Raw genomic sequence first — 23,907 nt, forward strand, 5'->3', positions numbered from 1 at the left:
GGCGTTTGAATAGGATGGTAGATACATAAGGCTCTTCCATTATATTAGCGTTATTTTTTTTTTATATAAAGGCTGGGATGCATAATAATCAATTAGGTTTAAAACTGAGTGCGAAGGATAACGATAGAACATTGAGCATAAGTAGATTGGACGTTTTATTAATTAGTATAATAGCATCCAGTGGACTGAAAATAAACAAGATTCTGCTACGTAGTGTCAACGGTAGATGGCTTTGTTTTGTTACGAAGTGTAACAGTTCTGGACGAAAATTTAGTATCGAAAGCAAATATTTCATCCGTGAGTACATGCTACATTTTCATTACATTCAATCAAATAGCTTCATCTGTTTCTTCAAAGCTACAGTAGTAAACGTAAATTGCTTATATAGATAACTTTACAAATTTACAACATCAACTTTAAGGACAGTACAAACAATTTATTCAGGGGATTTTAAGACAAGAAATAAAACATCTGCTACGTAGCATATCTTTTATTGTCTTTAAGAACCAGTAATTTGACGAAATACAAAGTACCTTAAAGATTTATTTTTAATGTTTCTTTTTGTTATGAATATAACAAGCTTTTTAAAGATATTGAAGATTAATTGTGTGCGTGTGTGTTAATTGGTTGTACGTATATTTAGAAATAGTTTGAGGTTAATGAGTAAAAATATAAATAATTAATATTCATGGTATACATGTATTTGGACTTTGTAAATATGCATTTTCCATCTGTTTGAATTTCTGTTGATATTCAAATAGCTTCTGTCAATCGATCGCCGCCACTGGTATTTTATCTAATCAGTATTAGTAGTTTCTAAGCAGTTATAGTGTCATAATGATGTGGTAAATACTTAGATTCAATAAAGTTATGCGAACCACTTAAGCAAACATTCCTAAATGCCTGGATTCAAATAATTTAAAATGAAGCTTTTTATAATGTAAACTTTTGCCTTTAATTTAATTCCTTCGATTTATATAAGAATTTACTTTCCATGTTCACATTGATTTTGTAGTGTAGATTTACTGTTTTGCTCTGCAAACAGTAAACTTCTTTTAATTCAACTGTTGAAACATTGCTTTAGAAGTTACTAACATTTTAATAAGTGTTTCAAGCAGAATGACTTGAAATATATTACAATGTCAAATTATGATGAACAAAGAAGTAACCAGTGTTTTTAAATTGTCGCAAAGTTAAAACGGTTTGAACCAAAAAGTGAATTCTTAATGCAGCGGAATTAATTTGCCCCTTCCCTAAAGTCATTCAAAATATAGATTTTCTTGCAGTATGCTTCAGAGATTCACGAGACTTAGATGAAATTTGTTAGCATCAATGAAATTAAGTACAGTCCCAAGATCTATTATATCAGTATCGGTGGGTACCAATATAATTAAAATTTGAGATATTCAAAGTAATAAACTTACAGTGAACACGTTGAAGGAAAGACAAAAATAGCTAATTACTTTCGACATATATTAATATCTTCACTTTCGGATAATTTCAGGCATGGAATTACTTGTAGAAAAGTTTCTTATTTTCATGGGAGTTCGGTTTATTTCATCAAGCTTGTTATTAAGCAACATACGAAGTACGTACATTTCTTTTGTAAAACTGATTTAATTTTGGTTTGGTTTGTTTCATTTTAGGGGAGCGAACTATAGATTTTTTTCTTTTCTACCTTTTAGAAAACGCATGTTGCATCTTAAATATTTTAAACATACTGCAATGAGTTAAACACAATTTTAAAGGTACTAGAAAATAATACACTCTTTTCACTACTAAATATGTTCTTGAAGTATACAACTCAAGAAAAAGGTGCTTTTATTAAGTAATTAATTCTGATTTTAAAAACTGCAGTCGAAATGTAAGACCTTAGAAAATAATTTTCATTTGTTTGAAATGCCGAAACAATCAGATTGAGTAGAATGCGTTACTGTGTTAGTTCGGAGAATTCGAAAAGCAATGTATATTTTGTAATAGGTATCATATCTAAAATGAAAGTTGTAAAATTGTTTGAAATATTTTTTTCAAATAATTATTTATTCTTATCATCTTGTTTATAATTACTACTGGTGCAATCATTTGCTTGTTTTTGAGTGTATTGTTTACTGTTCAGTACACAAAAATTTTTTGAAACTACCGTGTATAGAGTACTGCGAGTTTTGAGCAATTTGAATTTGTACATAAATAAAAAATCATAAATTTGACTTCTTTTAAATGGTTACTTTCAAAGAACAAACCTGTCTCAATGTGTCTGAAATGAATATTTTATAGATAAATGTTTATATACTGTATATCTATAAGATGTATGAACCACAAGTATTATAGATTTCCGTTTATAATTAATAATATATATAGAGTTAATAGGTAAAGGTGATAGGTAAAGTGTTTAGTTAATAACTTGGGATAAATTAATAGTACATCGTTCAATTTTCAGTTTATTACTTTAAAGGAACTTTCGTATAGAAACTACAAATCATGCTATTAAACACAAATATTTTTTTCTTTTCTATGAGGAATTACATGTGCACATTTCAGCACTCTAAGAAGAACACATGCTTAACACTACGTAAGAAACTAGTGCTCTATTGCAAATGTAACAGATAATATTTTAGTTTATTATTTATATGTAATTATATATTTATATACACGTGTCACTTTTATAACATTTTAACCTATTTACTAATATAAATTCAAATTTGTAAAGTAGAGAGTCATGCATAGATGCTTGATCATCTGGAAGGCTAGTTTTATATATATATCTATATATGTATATATACATACATATATACAGTATATGCACATATGAAATTAGTTATGTAACGTATTTATATCCCCCTGGAAGTGTGCTTGAACACACACCTTGAATATATATTATATATATATTTAGTTTATACAACATGTTTTCACATTTTTAATGTGAAATATGTATTTCGTAGTACAGAATAAAATATTTGTAATTTTTACCGTTAACAACTTTATTAGTATATATATATATATTTTGTTTATAAGTTTTCTATTTTTTAATGACATACCTCTTCAGGAATACACATGTTAGTTATCTATTTAAATAAACTATAATATATATATATATATCACTATGGCTAAGGGCCATGGAAACATCAAGAAACAGTTAACAGGCAAAATTATTTTTGATAAATATATATATTATATATAATATATATATGACTATCATTTTTATAAGATTTACCATTTCGAGCCTTTAAGTTTGCGCGAACGAGTAACATATTAAATAACCTATTTTACTATATATATTAAACTATATTTTTTTATTTACTTTGCATCTAAACACAATTTAGCGTGACTCATGGGAAGTAATATTCTTTTATACATATAGTTGATACATTGTGTCTGTATGATTTGTTTTATATTTCGTTATTTTGTTTAGAAAATATCATTTGTTATTACTTCATTAAGATCTAATATATGTTCGTTTACTTAGTTAAACTTTAGTTTTAATATCGAACAATTGTCAATAATAGCAGAATTTCTCTTAATAATAAGTTTACTTGATTTTATTAAAAAATTAAAAGATATTTATTCAGTATATTAAGTTAGAATATTTGGAATTATATCTAAAGAAAATACAGTCAGAGACTATTATTTGATGTACATTTAAAGAGAAACATACAGAAGTCAGGCAAATACTGATTTTGAGAAGAATGGATAAGCAATTCACTCTACTCCTTTGTATGACAATATTATCTACTACGCATTCATCTGGTAATGGTGAACCACTTGTTTTTTTAAAACACCGATTTGGTTTTATGAAGTATAGATACAGTAATACATATAATTATTAGTTTTAAAACAAATAGTAAATGCATACACACAATTCCTGTAATTAAAATAACAGTGTAACACTTGTGATTTATAATTGAAAAGGACATACAAATAGAAAATTTTAAAAATAGAAAATTTGTTTTTTTTTACAATTTCCATTATAACAGAACAACAACAAATACAAAGTATTATGGAACAAACTGATAACTACTTTCAGTGTAGTGCTTCCGACAAGAAACATTGTTCCTGTTGGATAATACATATATTATTATACTGCATTTCTTAAACCTGATTTACCCATTTCCTTGTAATTTTAGTATTTTTTTCTTTGTTGTATAGAAGTTTTCCATGCTTCTTTATGATTGTAATATTTGCATGTTTCATAGATCAGTTTGTTCCACATTTCTTTGTTTTATACATACATATTTTCATATTTATCAGTAATTGTGACATTATCCTTGTTTTATAGATCAGTTTGTTCCATATTTCTTTGTAATTACAAATATTGTTCTTTGTTTTATATGAAACGTAAAATTGAACATTGCTCTTTATTTTCGCTTTGTTTTACAAGAATTCATTCCTACCGCGCTTGTCAAATTTTTGAAAACTATGGTTACTATTTTGCTTGATAAAATTGCAATATAGGCAAATTTTATGAATTAAATAGAATGAAACATACAAGTTTAATAGAACGCTTTATTACTATAAATATTTTTCTGTTTTTGAATCATAAGTGTGCTGCAGGAACTACGGCTGTATCCAAATTCATACTTTACTCCGTTCACTTCATTCTAAATACATCTATGAAATACCTTTGTTCAACTAAAGTTAAGAATTCTAGTAGTTCGGTTAAACAAGTCTAAGGTGCTATTATTATAGCACCATAAATACCCAATAGCACTTACTAAAGCACAATAGGACTGTTAAGCAAGACCATTGCCGAAGAAGTGGCGAAATAGACAAAAGAAAAGAAAAGGGAAATTTGCTATGGATCTTAAATTGAGTAGTCCATCAAGAAGATGGTGAAAGAAAAGACGATAAATTAGATATATAATATGGGTATATCAAGTAGATTAATTAGTATCTAACACGAAAGTGATTGCAGACTTTGGGAAGAATGCTGTAGATAGTGATTATACAATATATTTCGTTTTGTAGTCAATAATTAGCTTAGTTTGAAGTACATGCTCGCTAACTATTCTTTATAGATAGTATAGTTTATATTATTTGCCTTAGTAAATCTTAAATCATTCAGGCATTTTCTACACGAAACAATAATGTATGGTATTTAGTTTCTATTAATAATTATTAAACTAATATATGGAATATTTAGTTAGGCATATCATTTATTTTATTATAGTATTTTTTTAAAAGTTTTTCAAGGAGCCAAACAAAGCATATTTTTGAAATAGTAGAAATACGTTTTAATTATGCACATCTCTATTAGCAGTTTAGTGTTTGCAGAACTTTATAGCTGTTAGCAGTTTAAGTATTATAATTTCTTAATTAGAGTAAAATTAAGTACCTTCTGGACGATATTTATAAATTATAGCTTTCGATTCAGTAATGTAAAACATTATTTATACACTCTGTTATGTCTATAGTCATCTCAATCAAATTAAATCAGTGTTCGAAGCAAATTGAACAATCGGTCCAATACTTTTTTTTTTAAAAAAATATTAATGTATAGCCCAGTTTCAAAAAATTGAAAATACGTCAAATTTTTTCTTCTTTTGCAAACATATTTGTATGTTTCAATTTCAGAAAATGAGTTATTGATTTAAAAATGGGCGTTTAGTTTTGTTTTCATTTTGTAAACATATTTGTATGTTTCAATTTTAAAAGGTGGATCTATAGCGAAAAGAAACGTGTTCAGGTTATTTTTCTTCCTTCGCACAACGCATTTGTATGTTCAATTTTAAAAGATAGATTTATGACGAAAAGAAGAGTGTTCAGGTTATTTTTTTCTTTTTCTGTAAACATATTTGTATGTTCAATTTTAAAAGATAGATTTATGACGAAAAGAAGAGTGTTCAGGTTATTTTTTTCTTTTTCTGTAAACATATTTGTATGTTCAATTTTAAAAGATAGATTCATGACGGAAAGAAGTGTTCAGGTTACTTTTCTTCTTTTGTAAACATATTTGTATGTTCAGTTTTAAAAGGTAGATTCATGACGAAAAGAAGAATGTTCAAGTTATTTTTCTTCTTTTGTAAACATATCTGTATGTTCAATTGTAAAAGGTAGATTCATGACGAAAAGAAGAATGTTCAGGTTATTTTTCTTCTTTTATAAACATATTTGTATGTTCAATTTTAAAAGATAGATTTATGATGAAAAGAAGAGTGTTCAGGTTATTTTTCTTCTTTTGTAAACATATTTGCATGTTCAATATTAAAAGGTAGATTCATGACGAAAAGAAGAATGTTCAGGTTATTTTTCTTCTTTTATAAACATATTCGTATGTTCAGTTTTAAAAGATAGACGAGACGAAGAGTGTTCAGGTTATTTTTTTCTTCTTTTGTAAACATATTTGCATGTTTAATTTTCTGATATAAGAGGGGAAAAAGTAAGACGATAGCATCTTCCTTCCAACAGAAGCAGTAGCTGCTTGCCAGTTTTCCCTGACTTTTTGGGCTCATTTCGAACACTGATTCGATAGACATGAAATCATATTAGACTTGTATAATTGTGCATATTCATTTCGTATCAGGCAAATATGAGAATGCCAGAGGTTAGCATACTCATTTTTGCTAGAAATCTCTATACACAAACGGTGTTAACAAAAATGGTATCACCCTATTTTACAGAGTTGTTCATCTTTGTTTGCATGTGTATGTGTATTAATCCAGCACTTCTTTTAAAATATTGTTTTTCTCTTAGCTGTTGGTCCCACTTCACTGCTATAGTTAAATGTATGGATACTAATATATATATATATATTTGCTAGCTAATCTAAGTTAAATATTTGCTATGTTTCTTTGTATGTATAAGAGTATTTGCGGAGCAGGAAGGCAAGAATCTGTTATATTCGTGACTTACTTGCAAGATAAAGTGAAAATTATATTTATTTAGTTTTGAGTAAATAATTTCAACAGCTCTTCCTCCTTCTCGCTTTCTTATTATAATGCCACATACTCTATCCCCTGTATAGCGGTTCCTAACAGACCTTCAAACCAAAAAGCAAGCCGTTCTATATCCAGTGACGAGGGTGGTTATTTTTTTTTAGACGACCAAAAACCCGTCCCAGATCAAAATCTGTATGAAGGACATGCATTCATCAAACAAGGTGACAGATTTCTTTAACTGTAACGTTATTGAACACTTGTACATTCATGGAGGATCGGTGACATGTCTTTCCAACACTTGTAACCTCTCTGCTAGCATTTCTTTTTCTCTTAAAGCTTTGAATAATTGGCGTCTGAGATCTTGCTCTGATGTTCGCCACAGAGTAATGATCTCCGATTTGGGCAGTAAGCTAAGGTTAGCGTCATCCAACAATGAACATAACACAGGGGAGTTTTCCGAACTCCCTTCAAGTTCCCGTCTCTTGCGGGATAGGATAGAAAGTGGTGGGGGTGGTGGAGGAGGTATAGTCATAGCGTCCACCAATGACGATCTTCGTCGCTTACGACATCTGGACACATTTTTAGAATATGCTCCTGGTGGGTCTGTCGCACATATTGTAGTACTAAACTCCACTTTCTTTTTAGGTAAAGTGTCTAGTTCACCCGTACTTAAAGACACAGGTAAAGTTAATTGTGTATCAGCTGTAGGAGAGGGACTCGAACCTGAACTGCCTCTTGGAACAGAAGAAGACGGGAATACCATTGTGGTGTTCATATGGGATTGGCATTTGTGCTTGATTTCCTGTACAATTCCCACAGATGTGCTTATGGGCGCTGGGAAGGGATTAGAAGTGCCAGTAGGTGTTTGCGAAGTCTGTGTATTTGGTGTTGCAAGTGTATCTGGTGTCGTCACAGTCGATGCTGGCACAGACAATGACAGTACTTGATCTTTCTCCTCTTGTTGTACCCTGGAACAAAAGAAAGACAAAATTAAAGTAAAATTTGGAAAAAGTTTCATTTGATCCACATATTTACTTGCTTTTTGTATCTTTTGCAAAGATGTCACAATTGAATACAACTACCTTAAAAATTAAACTTATCACACTATATTCTTAGTCATAGTAAATATTACACTGTAAAATAGTGATTTTTAATGCTACAGTTTTTTGTGATCCTATTAAATGTATAGTCACGCTTGAAATTGTTTTATGTTTTAAGCTAGCCTATAGATACAATAATATAACTTAATAGCTTATAAAAATGAAATGAAATTTTACAGTTTAACCTCCTACGATTATGCTCGTTAGGCTGAGGGAGACAATGATTAAGGCAAGTGAATGATGAATGAAGAATCTGTGTAATGAATATGTGGGAGGAAACGGGAGTATCCCGAGAAAACTCATGAACACGATGTTGTTCACCACAAACTTGCTTGGTCGGGGATCAAACCAGGGACCCCCCACACCAGAGGTAAGAGCTCTAGCACAGCCACCGTGCCCTCAATAGCTTTTAAAAGATTTTAGAAAGGTACGAATAATACAATTATAAACACACACAAGAATAAATTATACAAATTACATAACGCAGTTTTAATGAACTCGAATATTGCTCTAACATGATTTTTATTATTACACATGTTTACAAATAGGCAAAAGATTGCCAACTAAATGTTTTAAAAATAACCTAATAAAAGCAGTAAATATATAGATGGAAATACTGTATATAAGTTCGGTCCAAGTATTGATTTTTGATATGACGATATTAACTGCAATTGAAGAATGTGAGCACAGAGACTCAGAGAGTATAAAGCTCAACTCTGGTGCGAGGGGCTGCTGGCTCGACGTGAAGCCATGTGAGTTTGTAGTGACAATATCATGTCCATGAGTTCTCCCACTTCCTCCAACGTTAACATTCCATCAATCTCTTCATAATCATTCAATTTCAATGACCATTCATCTCCTTGAGCTTAAGATCCATAATCATGGGACGTAAGATCTTTAGAATTGAACATTTATATATATATATATATATATATATATATATATATATATATATATATATATATATATATATATATATATATATATATATATATATGTGTGTGTATATATATATGTTTAAAATAATTTTCTGTATTAGTTTTGAAAACAATATGGTTTACGAATAGTTTTGTGAGCAATTTTCCCCTATAAACACAATATTTTGGGATACGCAAACGCCTGCCTTTACCCCCCCTTTCCCATACGCGCCTAGGAGTGTTTTTGTACGTTTGCCATAAAATATTACCTAGGACTACTTGCTGGTCTAGTTGGCTAGTGCGTCTGCCTTATGATCCAGAGTTCGTTTCCTGGTTGGGGAGCACAACTAGAATTGATTTTACAATCACTCATTTTCGTTTATCATCCATCTGCTTTAGCTTTATAGGGAATAACCATATGTTACGATACTATACGTCGGAGGTCCCTGGTTCGATTCCATCGATGGACTTTCGGATTCACGACATCTACTTCGCTGGATTATTTTATTTTTTTTTCTTTCCTCGGAAAATTCAATTATGTTGTCTCAAGCTTCCTAGAAGCATTTTTGTATACCTTTGTGTTTTATTAAAGATAAGTGCAATAGCAGATTCCTTTAACCTCATATAAAGTCAATACCCTTGTTTGTTTTCCTACCTTTGTGCAATTTATCAACTTTCTACTTGTGTCTGGCTACGTTTCCATTTCTTGGCAGTGTCACTAGTCTGCATTTGAGGACATTGCTCACATTCAACTTATTTGTAAATATTTCGAGCGCCCAGTTAGGTCTTCTCTAGCTGACTCAATGGATTGCCTCAACTAAAAGTTATTGTCTGGTAACTACGTCGACGATTATTGTTATGTGTGTATTTTGTGTTTTCTACTTTTCGCTGAGGTTTAGCTTCGCACTTGGAATTCCTCAGAAAGTACAACTCAGGATTTGGAGGTGAATTTCCCAGCGTTTGAGGTCTTAGACTCTCAAACATTTTGACTTATGTGACGTCACGAACACGGTGTTAGGAGGAGGTGAGTTATGGAGTGGCCATATTTGGTATTGAGAAAATGAGGAGGTGTGGTTTGAGGCCTCAGTCCGGGAAACAAAACTGGATGGTGGGTGTTTCTCGGGGTACTTGGTTTGGAGTTGTAAGAAGAGCAACCAGCTAGAGAGAGAGGCGAGAATGGAATCAACCATTGATGAAGGTACAGTAAATACGTCGAAACATCAAGTGACCACGCCAGACTTATCGTTAATATTCTAATTTTACCTTTCCTTATCTGCTACACTTTCAAAAATGCAAATTTGTGTACGAGTTATGATTTCTAAATACCTATGAGCTACATTTCCTACATGCTTTAGTTGTAGAGTTATCTTTCAGATGAAATTTACTTTCATATTCCAGCGTAAGTTGCTGCTGGTGGAGAAAGAACCCCAAAATCTAGTCATCTATCGGTCTCATAATGACCAAAGGAATAGATGAAATTAAGCTAAATATAACTGCTATTTAGGCATGTTTCATGGAATAAAATAATCCAACGAAGTAGATGTCGTGAATCCAAAAGTCCGTCGATGGAATCGAACCAGGGACCTCTGACGTATTGTATCGTAACTAGAGATGCAAAAAAGCCGGCTTTTTTGAATCGATGGTTTTTTTCACATAAAAAGACGGCTTTTTTTTTGGAAAAAAACCGAGAATTTTGGAAATTTTGGCTTTTTTCATTTTCATGATTTTTCTATCCATATAGCTTTCTTATAGTATATTCTATAGTTAGATAAGAATTCCATAACCTAAATGCCATATTTAGCTCTGTAATTCACCATCAAGATGGATGGAGCACATGTTTTACGAATTAAAGTTAACATGAAGAATGTAGTATTTGAGGGCAATTTTACAGTCTATTTAACTTTATTTTAACTTTTGAGTTATCGACATTTTTTTCCTTCTCTAGATCATTTTAGTTTGTCATCCGTGTTTCATTTCTAAGAGCTTAGTACTCTAGCTTCTAGCACAAAAGTTAAACTTATGTTTTTCTATATATCCGTCAAAGCATACGTTTTTCAATATGTCCGTCAAACCATACTTCCACATTTCTGTTATACTGTAGTTGTGCAATGATTTAGCAATAATTTTCCGGATACAACCTTGAATACCAATTTATACAAATAATCAGTAGCGGATTTAGAAAAGTACTTTGGGAGGGGTTTCTCTGATTGTTTTGTTTTCTAAAAAGTCCTAATTTTATTTGGGAGGTGCTTGAAGTTTATGAGTACAGGCATAACTAATATTTCGTTTCGTTTATAAGTTTAGCAATAATCATCCGGATACAACCTTGAAGATTATTTTATACTGAGTATCAGTTGCGAATTTAGAAAAGTATTTTGGGAAGGGTTTTCTTACTACTAATGTTTAGTTTTTCTAAACATTCGTTATTTATTTTTTCGGGAGCTCAAAGTTTATGAGTAAAGGCATAACTAATAGATATTTCGTTCGTTTTTAGACATTCCGCAACTTTGGGGAACAGGCTTCAGTCCGAAAGACCGACCCCCTAACCTTCGCAAAACCGTCACTGCTAGTAATTAGTAATAATAACGATTTAAAAACAATAAGAAAGGAAGTCGGCCAACTTCTACACTCCTAGTCGGCCAGTACACGCACTATTTCTACATTCACAGATGGAATGAAGGAAAGCTTTGTCAGAATGGTCGAATGCTGGGTTAAATCCCGTACTTCCCGATAGAAGTGCAAAAGCCAACCACTCAGTCATGTTTCTTGTGCAGTTGTATTTAGCTTAATTTAAATATATTCCGTAGTCCTTTTTTTTGGGGGGGGGGGGTGGAATTCCGTAATGATATGTTAAATCCCTCTTGTTAAAAACTCAGAAAATTTGAGGACTGGGTAAACCGTGATGGTGGTCAAGGGCGCCCATGTTGTGGTTTCCAAGGCAGTGCAAGTATAAGCGACGTTTCAAAAATAGTTTCAAATTTTGCTGTAACTAGTGTAAAAATTCTATTGGATTTTCGGTATTCTGAAGTACATTGTCCTCTAGGGGGGGGAGCACCCCCCTTGCCCCCCTGATGGGCGCCCTTGATGATGGTTAAACTGTAGAATTTCAAGAATATACAGAACCAAAAGTTCCAGATGTGCAGCCTTTAATTGTATCATATAAATCTAAGTATTTCTCTTATGTTTTATTTTAATTTTATTTTGTTTCAAAAAGAGGGTATGGAATATTTTGAAGTAAAAATACTACATAAAATTTTGCTAGTTATTTGTATATTTTTTAAAAGAAGTTTTTACTTTTAGGGTTGGCTCGTTTACACCAGCTGTTTTCTTTTTAATCGGTTTAAACCAAAAAAAAAAAAAAAAATAAAATAAAATAAAATAAAAAGAACAAAAATGCGAATCGTGTGAACTTCATGGTGACGTTTCCACATGTCAAACCATCTGCATTAGTCTTATTTCCTTTTCACCTTTTAATCAAGGTGTCCCATGTTCAATTCTCGGTCGAACCACAACCCTTCTTTCATGTGTAAACCAAGTAGCGGTTCGGATGTCACTTTAAGTGAAAGTCTTCTCCTTGATAACCTCGGTATTACGTAAGGATGTTAAGCCTAACCATACGAAACGAAACCAAATTATATATTTCTGCATGCCTGTTGTTTTATAAAGAAGCCAAAGTTGCTTAAACATATTGATTGAAATTGGTAAAATTTATCGATTGCCTACGTAGCTTCCAACATTAGCTTGGATTGGACTTTCAATGATATCTACATACTAAATTTGTAATTTAATACCTCAGTTTTAGCGTACTGATTATAATACGTTGACCTTTAAATTTTACATGGAAAGCAATAACAGGATTTTCCCGTTATTATTTTACATTTAAAATAATGACGGGATTTTCCCGATGGCTAGGGCGGGAGTTCCTCAATTTAAGAAATTTACTGACCGGACTTCTTTAAGCTTATGGGACCTCTTCCAGCATAACCCCGTTATTGCATAATAACACCAAGGCGAAACAAACTTATTTCTGTGAATATGTAATATAAATACATAAAGCAAAATATCTAAATCCAAAAAACTGGTTTAAACCCCAAAAAAGCCTGGTTTAAACTGCCCCCCAAAAACAGGCTTTTGGCATTTTCAGAAACAACCATGGTTCTTGCCAACTCTGCTTACTTTTGTATATAGGAGGTTACATTTTTTTTAATTATATACATTGGTTAATCCTTTGGAATTCATAATGTAAAAATGTTGAAGTAAAATTTTTATCTTAATCTTAAAATATCTTTTCGAAATTCATGGTTTATTTTCGAGGTTTTATATTATTATCGGTATCAATCACTAATTAAATGACTTTTTGTGTTATAGAGAAGCAAAACAAAGTCTGCTTTATCAATTTAAAGCAGAATTTTGAAAAAAGCCCAAAATTTCCCAAGCAAAAAAGCGAAGCAGAAAAAACCGAGTTTTTTTCCCAAAAAGCCGTTTTTTTCCGAGCCCTTGCATCTCTAATCGTAACACATGTGATGTTGAAGTAAAAATAAATAAATAAATAAATAAATAAAAAATCTGTAAGCATTATCTGTCAAGAGTTCTGAGTTCAAAAGCTATTTTTTGTTCTTCTTTGCACTTTTTATGTCTTTCCAATCCTCATGCTGGTTTATTTAATGTAGTATTACTTGTTTGTGTTTTAAAAAGGATAATGTTAATTTCACTCTATATTTATCATAGAAAACACTTTAAAATTAAAAAAAATACAATACCATGTTTCTGTGGCTAGAATGGATTAATTGTATTTAGGTTGTTGAATCGATGATTGCGAAAAGAATTTGAGTGCATAGGATAAGTTTTTAAATCTCTCCATTGGTCATCTATCTGCATTCTACCTATGATTCAACGCTGAGTTGACATTGCTGTCAAGCCTCCGACTTCAGTCTTTCCTACACAGAAAGTTGCGTATACCCATAGAGAATCGGAAAATATTCCTAAACTGATTTCATTTAAAAAAAAAAACGGTTTCAGGTCTCTTTTGTAATCTTCGATTCAATTTCAATGAGAAAAATAATTTTGATTTACGAATAGCGTTACGGAATGGAGTAAGTTCTTAACCTGTGGATCCACTGTATTTAGTAGTATGCAGTATTAATTTAGATACTGAACAACGCGGTTACGCAAACAGCAAATGTTTCTTGGAAGCAATGAACCGGATGACGGTATGCAAGATATTTCTGTACACTTAAACGCTCCTGAAAAAGACTACTGAGAATTGTAATAGTTTTTGAACATAAGTGTACAATGGTACTAGGTTTTCTAGAAAGTATTGAGCGTTTGTAGGTCAAAATTGAGAATGAATTTACTATAAATTGAAAATAACATAATGAGATCATGCATACACAATTTTGATCGGTGACCTTCTACCATTTTTCTCGCAACACTCTATTCCTGAGATCTCTCATTTTTGACCAAAACATTGTAACATGTTTCCATACATTCTTTTTAAAAGAACTTAACATCATTCACGGAGTTCTGCAGAGACGATACAAATGATAATTTGATAGTTCCAGGTCAGGGCTAGACAGTGGATGCATTAAAATCTACCAACCAAGTTCTTTTAATTTCTGATAAATTTAACATAACTCAGTTTTCACAAAATCAACGAACTGGTATCTTGTTTTTTAAACTGACTTTTCTTGTTTTTCTTTTAATTTAAGTTGAAGAAATTACAATTGAATTTGCGGAAATTACAGAATTTAAACTGAAACATGGTTTTACCACAATTATATATCCTACATAACACTTAGAGGACTTTGGGCACTATTTGATCAGTCTAAGTCTTTCCTCTTTAGTTAGTCAATCCACGAACTTGGTGCTTACTATACCATTCAATGAATATGAAAGCTGTTATATCGACATTCAAAGTCTTTGAGTGAGTAGAGTAGCTGTATCAGTACAAAAATTTGGGCACAAGTTGTACCAGTTGAAGGACTTCGAGCTGAAGTTGTAGCAACTTAAGGACTACATCAGTGAAATGTATTTGACCGCGAGTTTTATTCACATCCAGGAGTTTAATGCAAGTTGACACAGTCCATAGAATTTGCTATAGCAGAAATGGAGTGAGCATGGAGAAAAGGGAAATACATATACATTTGTGAATTACAATAACTCGTTATCCGGCAAAGTCAACAGAAATCTTATTTCGGAGAAAGTTTAAAATTTCATAAAAAGGGCCGTAATCTCCAGATATTAATTCAGCTGAGATTATTCTGTTTCGCAACTTTAAAATAAAGAGATTTGTTACTAATTTGAATAATTATTATAGGATATTGCTTATTATTCGTTATAATTAGGTGTGCATTGTTTTATTGAATGGTTTTAGTGACCTCGGTAAAAATGAACCAATACTAATTTAGATGCATCTTGATTATTATTGAAACAAGTTAAATAGAATTGAAGGAAGGTTACACAATAATAATTATAGAAATTATAATTGATAACAAATTAAGCCTATCATGGAGGAAGACCTCCATGCACTGAACTTCTTATGTGTCGCCTCTTTAGCATAATTAATGAAAGTACTTATAGGATAAATTGATTGCATAGGCTGAGGTCTATCCTGACCAAGTTCTAATTCTTGTGGTAAACTAACTATGCTGTTTTGACTAACGGACCGACTGTTAAAATAACTGACCCTTTGTTTAGTTTAAATACCCCTTGTTTTGGCTTTTCACCTGTTTAAGTTCCATATTTTGTTTTTGTATTTTGTTATTTCCAGTTTCGTTTTTAGATTTCACTTCCTTGAAAGTGAATTTGTTTATGGAACCTCAGCCTTTTCCTTTTTATGTTTAACTTTTAAAAGTTGTTTTATATACATCGATGTGTTAAAAGTTACATTATAATTCATCAGTCATAACGGAAATAAGTGAAAACATATTTTCCACTTGTTTATCTGATAGACTGACTGTATTATACTATATTTTCTTAACATTTACTTACCTTCTAATTTCTTGAATCATCTCAAAAAATTGAGCTTTACTTTTTCTTCTTCTTCTCTGTTCGTGTTCTTTCTAGAAAGAGAAGAAAAGAAATAAAATGTTATTACTCTTACAGAATGGAGAAACAAAGTACAGTCAAAATGATCCGATTTATTAAAGTTCGAAGTAAGTTTCTTTACAAAGTATTATGGGACATAGACCTACAGTTCAACAGGCCTAATCACTGAGAAATTAAAATGAATCACCTAGTAGCTTTCCGTTTGCAGCCATTTATAAACGCGAAAATAAATGTCGATTTTCAAAATGGCTGGAACTTGAAACCAGATACATGAGTCGTGATAACGGTATATCATGTAAAATAATATTGCCTAGCGAGCTCTTGTTCTATTTTTCGATTATCTTTTATCTGTTTGAAGATATCACATAATTACAGTAAAATTAGCGGTATTTTAATTTGCTGTGATGGGGTTTCTTAACGTGAGATCCGAAAATGCATTTTCACTGAAAGTCAAACTATAGTCTCCCACAATAAATACCAGAAAACTTACTACTTTAGAGTTAGCGAGTTCTCGAAATAATGTGATAAAAGCTAACCACGGGAACTAAATAATCGTTCGCAAATATCTTCGGTACGTTTTTAAGTCAATTTTGTTGTAATTTTCACGTAAATTACAAATTAGAAAAATGTTTTATCCATGAAAATTTAAGCGCGAATCCACTAGGTATAGTTACCTACGAACCAAGAAGTTAGGCTATCTCATCTCGAAAAGGTGTCGTCATTGTCAAAATGATGATTCCTCTCGGAATATGTATAATACTTATTTTAGTATTTATATAATGAACTCCGTCTCGTCCCGTATGTCGCCACTAAAATTCTATCTCGTCTCGTCTCGTGGGCAGTTTTACCACTAGGGTTGGTGCTGGACAGGATTCAACAAGAATCAGAACCAGGATTACGCATGCAAGAGCAAACGTTTATATATATATAATGTAACGAAATACTTTAGTTAGTATAATATTTACCTGTACCGTGGGCAAAAAGTGTTCATAAATATGTAATATACTTAGTAGAATGTTCATTTTAAATTAACAGAAAAGAAGAATGTTTTTAATATCTGTAAGAGATTATTATGGGATAGTTGTGGCTATGTACATGTTATGTGTTGACCTAGTCAAGTGAATTTATGTATTTTACGGTCTTAAAAAGAATATTTAAGACATATCAAGCAATAAAGGTGAGACTAATAATCTTTGAATATCTGAGTTGATTTTTGCATAAAGAAAAGTAATTATCGCTTCGTAACTGATATTTTACAAGACGAACCAGGTTGACGACGCTTTTCTATAGAGTCGTTATAAAAATTTGGTTTACCAAACCCGGGACTTTTGAAAATTCAGTTCCCGAAGAAGGAAAGTAGGGCTGAATTTACTTGGATATTACCATTTATGAATACGAACTTAACCGTATTACGAAGCGGTAAGGTCATCAAAAGAAAAATGGATAGTGAAATAGTGCAACAGGAATCTAATACCAGTAATCCAGGTGAAATTAGTGCAACACCAAGTTTGTCATCTGAGGATCGACTTTTGTTAGCTGTGCAGCGACAAATTATGCAAATGACGACTGAGATAAAACAAACCATGGAACAGAAGCTCAATGAATCTAACACAAACATGGAACAGAAGTTCTATGAAGCTAACAAGACCATGGAACAGAAGTTCTATGAAGCTAACCAAACCATGGAACAGAAGTTCTATGAAGCTAACCAGACCATGGAAAAGAAGATAGAACTGAAATTTAACGAAGCTAGCAAGCACTATGAAGAATTAAGTAAACGAATAGAACGGATAGAACTGAAATCAGACGATACGAAACAAACAATCGTCCATGTGATGAACGACATATCCTCGCAGTTTGAAGAGAAGTTAAAAAGGTTAGCCGATGAGTGTCAAGAAAAGCACGATCATCAAAATCATGAAATCTGTGCTGTAAAAAAGGATTTAACGTTAATAGAATCTTCCGTTAAACATCAAAAGATCCAGTTGGCTACTATGCAGGAAGAAATTAAAACGTTACAGGCTAGAAACACCATTTATCGCAATAATCTGGGCAGTGATCGCTTCGAGTTTCCCCAATCACCGGATATAAATACGCCTTCGCCGGAATCTGAGGAGGATATTATATTAGAGGAAAATTGTCCGAAGATCACTGATGAACGAAATATAAATGGTATCATGACACAGCACGCTACGGACCGGAACAATCACACCACAAGAACAAGGAGTGAGAAAAGAAAGGTAAAGTTAAGTGTCAAGATGAGCGAAATCAAAGCCATGAGTAAATTTAGTGGTAAGTGCAATGAAAATGCTAGTTCTTTCTTAGAGAAGTTCCAAGACGAATGCAGTATAATGTCTATCGACCGATCACAATACATGAAATTAATACCCCATGTATTACTCCCACCTTGTTCCTTATGGTTTAAGGCAATACGTGATCACATTAGTACATATGAGGAATTTAAAGCGGCATTGATCGCGAATTACGAAAATGACTTTTTGCTGGCAAACAGAGATGCCACTCTTAGAAATCAACATTTCAATCCTCGATTGCACAAATCTATTGTAGAGTTTGTTGTAAATGTCTATAATGAATTAAAGGTTGTTAATCCCTTGCAATCGGAATCAAGAATAATTGCATCGATTCGCAATTTGCTTCCATTTAAATTACAGCAGATCTTATTTTCCACACAGTGTATGAGTTTCAGTCATTTATTAATGCTTGTACAATGCTACGAAACTCAATACCATGCTATGAATCTAACACAATCAGGAATGGGTAAAAATAAGAATAATTCAGATCATTTGGTCCCTGTTCGGAATTTGAATATCCGAAGTATGAATAATACTGAACCGAACCTAAGACGAATATACTCTAGCAATCAAAATGAACAAAATAGACAAGGTTATGTAGGGAATCCGCCTAACCTAATCAACCGAAGTAGACACAAAATTAATAGAAATACATATCGAAATCCTAGAGATGCTACCAATCCTATGTATAGATATAATCATTGTTCACGAGATGGTACTTCGTATCCAAATTCAAATCACGATGAAAGACATGTACAACCTAATGTAGAACCTAACCACGATTGTGCGGTACAATGCACTTTATTAGATTCATATGCCAGTGCGAATGTAACATGATTACCGTTAACGAAATTAGGTTAAACCCATGTTGGTTATAGATTCTTGTGAATTTTCGTTTTAAAGTTTGTGTTAATATTAATAATGAAAACGATGGTTATAAATATTTGAAATGCATCTAGTTAAAGAGTTAGTAGCACCCAACATTCTTGATCAAATAATTAAGAATGAAAAATAACAATAATAATGAAAAATGTGTTTATTTAATAACAAAAGGGTGTCTTTTGTTTCTGTAAAATAAATTTATTTACTTCCATTTGATTATTCAAACGTAGGTTATGTTTAATTTTTATTCTTTCTTATTAATGTGAAGAATCATAATTCAATTTATAATTAGTTAAAGGCAAAAATTATTTATATTAGATTGATTTGTGTTTAATTATCAAAGATTATGTTAAGAATAAGATCCATTCTATAAAATCAATTATTCAATGACTACCTTGAGTGAAATTCTTCTTTATTTTGGACATCTTAGTGCTACTATGTATACATTACAATTGCAACATCTAACTAATTTGTTATACAATGCGCCCGAAAAGAACAAATATTATTTGTCACATCATCGTTTGTAATAATGATCGAAACTAGTAATCTTGATAATTTGTGTTTCACCCTCGTTAATTATATTTCTAAGCGACGATGTTTTTAATGATAAAGAATAAATAATAATGTAATAAAAGAGAAATATTAATGAAATCAAAGATTTATTGTAAATGTATTTATGTGAATGATAATAACTAATATTTTATATATATATGAGGGTTAACCAAAAAGTAATGAAGATATATACGAGGTGTGATCAAAATATAAAGAACATATGTAATGTACGAACATTAATCTAATCAGACCAGTGGTTCTTGAATATAAAAGCCAAGCCCACTCATGACTTTTATAATAAGACGTTTGCTCTTGCATGTGTAATCCTGGTTCTGATTCTTGTTGAATCCTGTTCATATATATGGTTTGGTACCATGCTATATATATATATATATATATATATATATATATATATATATATATATATATATATATATATATATATATATATATATATATATATATATATATATGGGAGCCCGGTGGCACAGTGTTGGAACGTTCATTTCTGGTGCGAGGGGTCCGTGGTTTGATCCAAGGCCAGGTGAGTTTGTGCTGGACATCAATGTGTCCTTGGGTTATCTCGGTTTTCTCCCACATTCGCATTCCACCAATTCTTTCTTAAATCATTCATTTGTATGAATCATCTGTCCCGTTTGGCCCACAGGGCATAGTTATAGGACATTACACACACACACACACACACTCACACACACACACACACACACACATATATATATATATATATATATATATATATATATATATATATATATATATATATATATACAACTTTCTAAGGCGCTAATGAGAAAATTTCTTGTTTTGGCTCTGACTGTCAGAAAGAAAATCACAGGATATAAAAGGGATTTCTCAAGAAGAGAGAGAGAGAAAAAAAAAAATCGCTGCTGACAATAGAGTCTGTCACATAAGGAAAGTTATTTTGAAGAACTGCTGATCAATACTTTCAATACTTTTTTCCTATGAACGCCATTTACATGATGATCTATCTATTCTTCGAACGTAAAACTAGGAATTTTGCTCCAAGAATGAGAAAAAAAAAATCTGACACTCTTTTCTGTCAGCAATAGTGACATGCCCGGGAGCAACAAAAGAAAAAGATGAAGGAACAGCAATATTGTAGCAGGCAACGAAATGAAAGCAAGCGTCTTTGGATTATACGCGCTGAGAAAAATAAGTTATATTAAAGTAAGGTTTCAAAACCTCTTCATACATCATATAGACGATGTGCAAATACGGGGAACTTTGTGATTCGTCTGATCTTCGCTGGTTTACTACTGGGACAATGGACATGAAGCGTAAGGGTGAACTGCTTTATTGAAAGCCATATACTTCAGCTGACATGGCATGGAAATGACCTTAGCAAGCTTATCCTTCCCAAACAAATTGTAGCATCATCAATTTTCTCTTCTAAAATCTATACCTAAAATGATTTCGATATCTGATAGTGGCGTCTGTTAATATTGTCCTATAATGCACCATAGTACATTGTTCTGATAGGACTTTAAATGGTTCAGAAGGGAAACGTGCTCTGAAATAATTTATAAATAGGTTTAAATAAAACAATACTACAATAAATACAATAATATAATAATTGAAACAATATATTAGTAGTCAAATCTATGGTAACTATTAATAGAGTGAGAAAATTAGTTAAATATCAGTATAATAGAAAAGATAAGCGATTTTGAAGATAAAAGCGTAAAATAATATTAAAAATTAAATATAACTATATGTTATAATAGAAAGTTAAAATATATAGATCATAAAGAAGAAACTAGTTACAGACAAAATTACATGACCAATAAAATTACAGGCACTGATCACTTCCATCCGAAATAATTGAATTTGTTGCATACTTAAAATATTATACTCCATCATCATCGATCGCGCTCAATGTGATGGCATGCATACTGGATCACTGCAACACAGTAGCGGCTCGATACCATAATCTGAGGTAGTTCTGCACAGTTTGTTTTGTGAATATTGAATTTACTCTTCGCAGTAATTAATTATAAAATGTGCATACACCAACCAGCATAAAATTTTAGCACTCTTAATCGTTATAAATGACAATTATAATTGGACATTGACAAATATGTATACAGCTTTACTGTATCATGCAACCAAAACACTATTGTTTTGATTATTGCGTGTCAGTAGCGTATTTAGGATTTTGTTTCGGGAGGAGCTATACACAACATATCGAATAGACACTTCGATTTTTCCTTTTGGATGCCGACAAGTTTTATGAATTTCGGGGGAGCGTGAACCCGATGTCTCCCTCCTAAATACACCACTGTTGCGTACAACAAACTTAAAAATACCATATCCATATCGTAAGAAACATGCTGTTTTTATGTACCATAAAAATTCCGAATTCACGTAATGTCTACAGACAGAAATTTTATCAATACTACTGAATTATAGACATCTTACCTTATCGTTTGTAAATGAAGTCCATCCGACGTGTCTTCTGCTGTGCAAAATGTTCTATTACTCTATCATTGAAGTTCGAAATGGTGGATATGAAATCACGCTCAATTGATAAGGCAGCCAAAGCATTGGGTCTTTCCTGGCACATTGTGCTTCTCAAAAATGTTTTAACTCTTTTTAAACTTGAGAAGCAACGTTCTGCTTCAGCTGTTGTCATTGGGGTAGTTAAAATAATTTCCAAAAGTTTTAGGGTTTCCCTAAAATTGTCACACAAATTGTGTTTGTTCAGAAAATTTAAAAATGGTAAGGCACCTTGCATATTTCTGAACTCGATCCGGTCATAAATGACACCCAACTCAGTTCGAAGACGCTCTTTCTCTAAGTATGGATATTGTGTCACAGTTGCACTTAATTCATCACTGGGAAACTGTTGAACATACTGAAGAAAGTTTTCTGAACACAAAAGTGATGATGCGACAAGGTGACCAGTATATTGGAACCTAGATTTCGCTGTATTTATGATCACATCACACACTTCAATCGCTGCAATTCGACGAGAATTTATTGTATCTTCTCTTCGTCTTCTTTTTATTTCGTGAGGTGCAGATGTTGTTGCCAAATTCTGTGCTTCTTCTTGTATTTCGGAAATGCTTCCTCTCAACCTTTGTACATTGCTCTCAAATGATTTAAGGGCATTCTCTAGATAACTAGGATCAGCTTTCCTCTTTTGCAGCTGATTGTATAGTATGTCCACGTGTGGCATAATATGATGAAAAAATGTCAACCAGAATACAAATGTTTCACACTGCAACATTCTTTCAATAGCTGAGGCTTGATTTATCGCTGTATATTGACTAAGTTCCTTCCTAATGTCTTCCATGCACTCAATAAGTTCATTTCGGTATTCAAAAACAACATTTACTGTTCGAATATAAAAATTCCAACGAGTTGGAGCGGACCGCGGCACTCTTCTTTTAACTATTCGATCCAGTACAGCAACTCGTTGTGGTGAATGAGAGAAAAAAGCTGGGATGTCTTGTAAGTTAGCGAAAAATGTCCTAACCTCTGTATTTTGCGAACACGCTTGCTGCATTATTAAATTTAACTGATGAGCATAGCAGTGCACAAAGTGTGCTGATGGATATTCTGCTTTAATTTTTACTTGGACCCCGCCATGTTGGCCACTCATAACTGCAGCACCATCGTAGCACTGAGCAATTAATTTGTGTGACGGTATAATAGGTTGGATTTCACTCAAAATAGCTTGAGCAAGGCTTTCACTGTCATGCTTTGGAGGTAATAAAAATCCCCAAAAACGTTCAACTGGAGTACCTTCTCTCACGTATCTTAATATCACTACCAGTTGAAATTGTGATGAACAATCTGAAGTTTCGTCAGAAAGAAGTGCTACAAAACGTGTTTGCTCTATTTCACGTGCTATTTCTTCTCTGAACACTAATAGCATGCTATCTAACAACTCGTTTTGAATGGTTTTGGAGGTTCCTTTAAAATTACTAGAGCCCTGTAAATGTTCCCTTAATGTTTGGTCTGAATCAGCGCTGAAATCTATCAGTCCACGAAATATCCCCGGATTGGAGGAACCTTCTGCCTCGTCATGGCCCCGCATTGCGAGTTCAAAAGCACCACAAAATTTTATACAATTTATTATTTTATGAAGGATGTATCTATTCCTGGTTACATTTTCATTATGTTTCTGTATACTTGCCCAGTACGCAGAATCAAGTTGTGAGCGTATATTGATTGTCCC

At 32.2% G+C, this 23,907-nt stretch overlaps 1 protein-coding gene across 1 annotated transcript in view; it reads right to left on the reverse strand.

Annotated features, from left to right (window-relative positions):
- Positions 1 to 484: 484 nt before the first annotated feature.
- The window catches only part of LOC145673167 (uncharacterized), a 342,278-nt gene continuing 318,855 nt past the window's right edge, over positions 485 to 23,907 (reverse strand). The window contains exons 8-9 of the mRNA XM_081742611.1: positions 15,880 to 15,950; positions 485 to 7,840 (exon numbers count right to left, since the gene is read on the reverse strand). Of these exons, the coding sequence (XP_081598737.1) occupies positions 7,138 to 7,840; positions 15,880 to 15,950 (774 nt within the window). The 3' untranslated portion in view covers positions 485 to 7,137. The remainder of the gene's footprint in view (positions 7,841 to 15,879; positions 15,951 to 23,907) is intronic.

The sequence above is a fragment of the Thermobia domestica genome, chromosome 16 (genome assembly GCF_964235325.1).
Source record: "Thermobia domestica chromosome 16, izTheDome1.hap1.1, whole genome shotgun sequence".
Classification (NCBI taxonomy): domain Eukaryota; kingdom Metazoa; phylum Arthropoda; class Insecta; order Zygentoma; family Lepismatidae; genus Thermobia; species Thermobia domestica.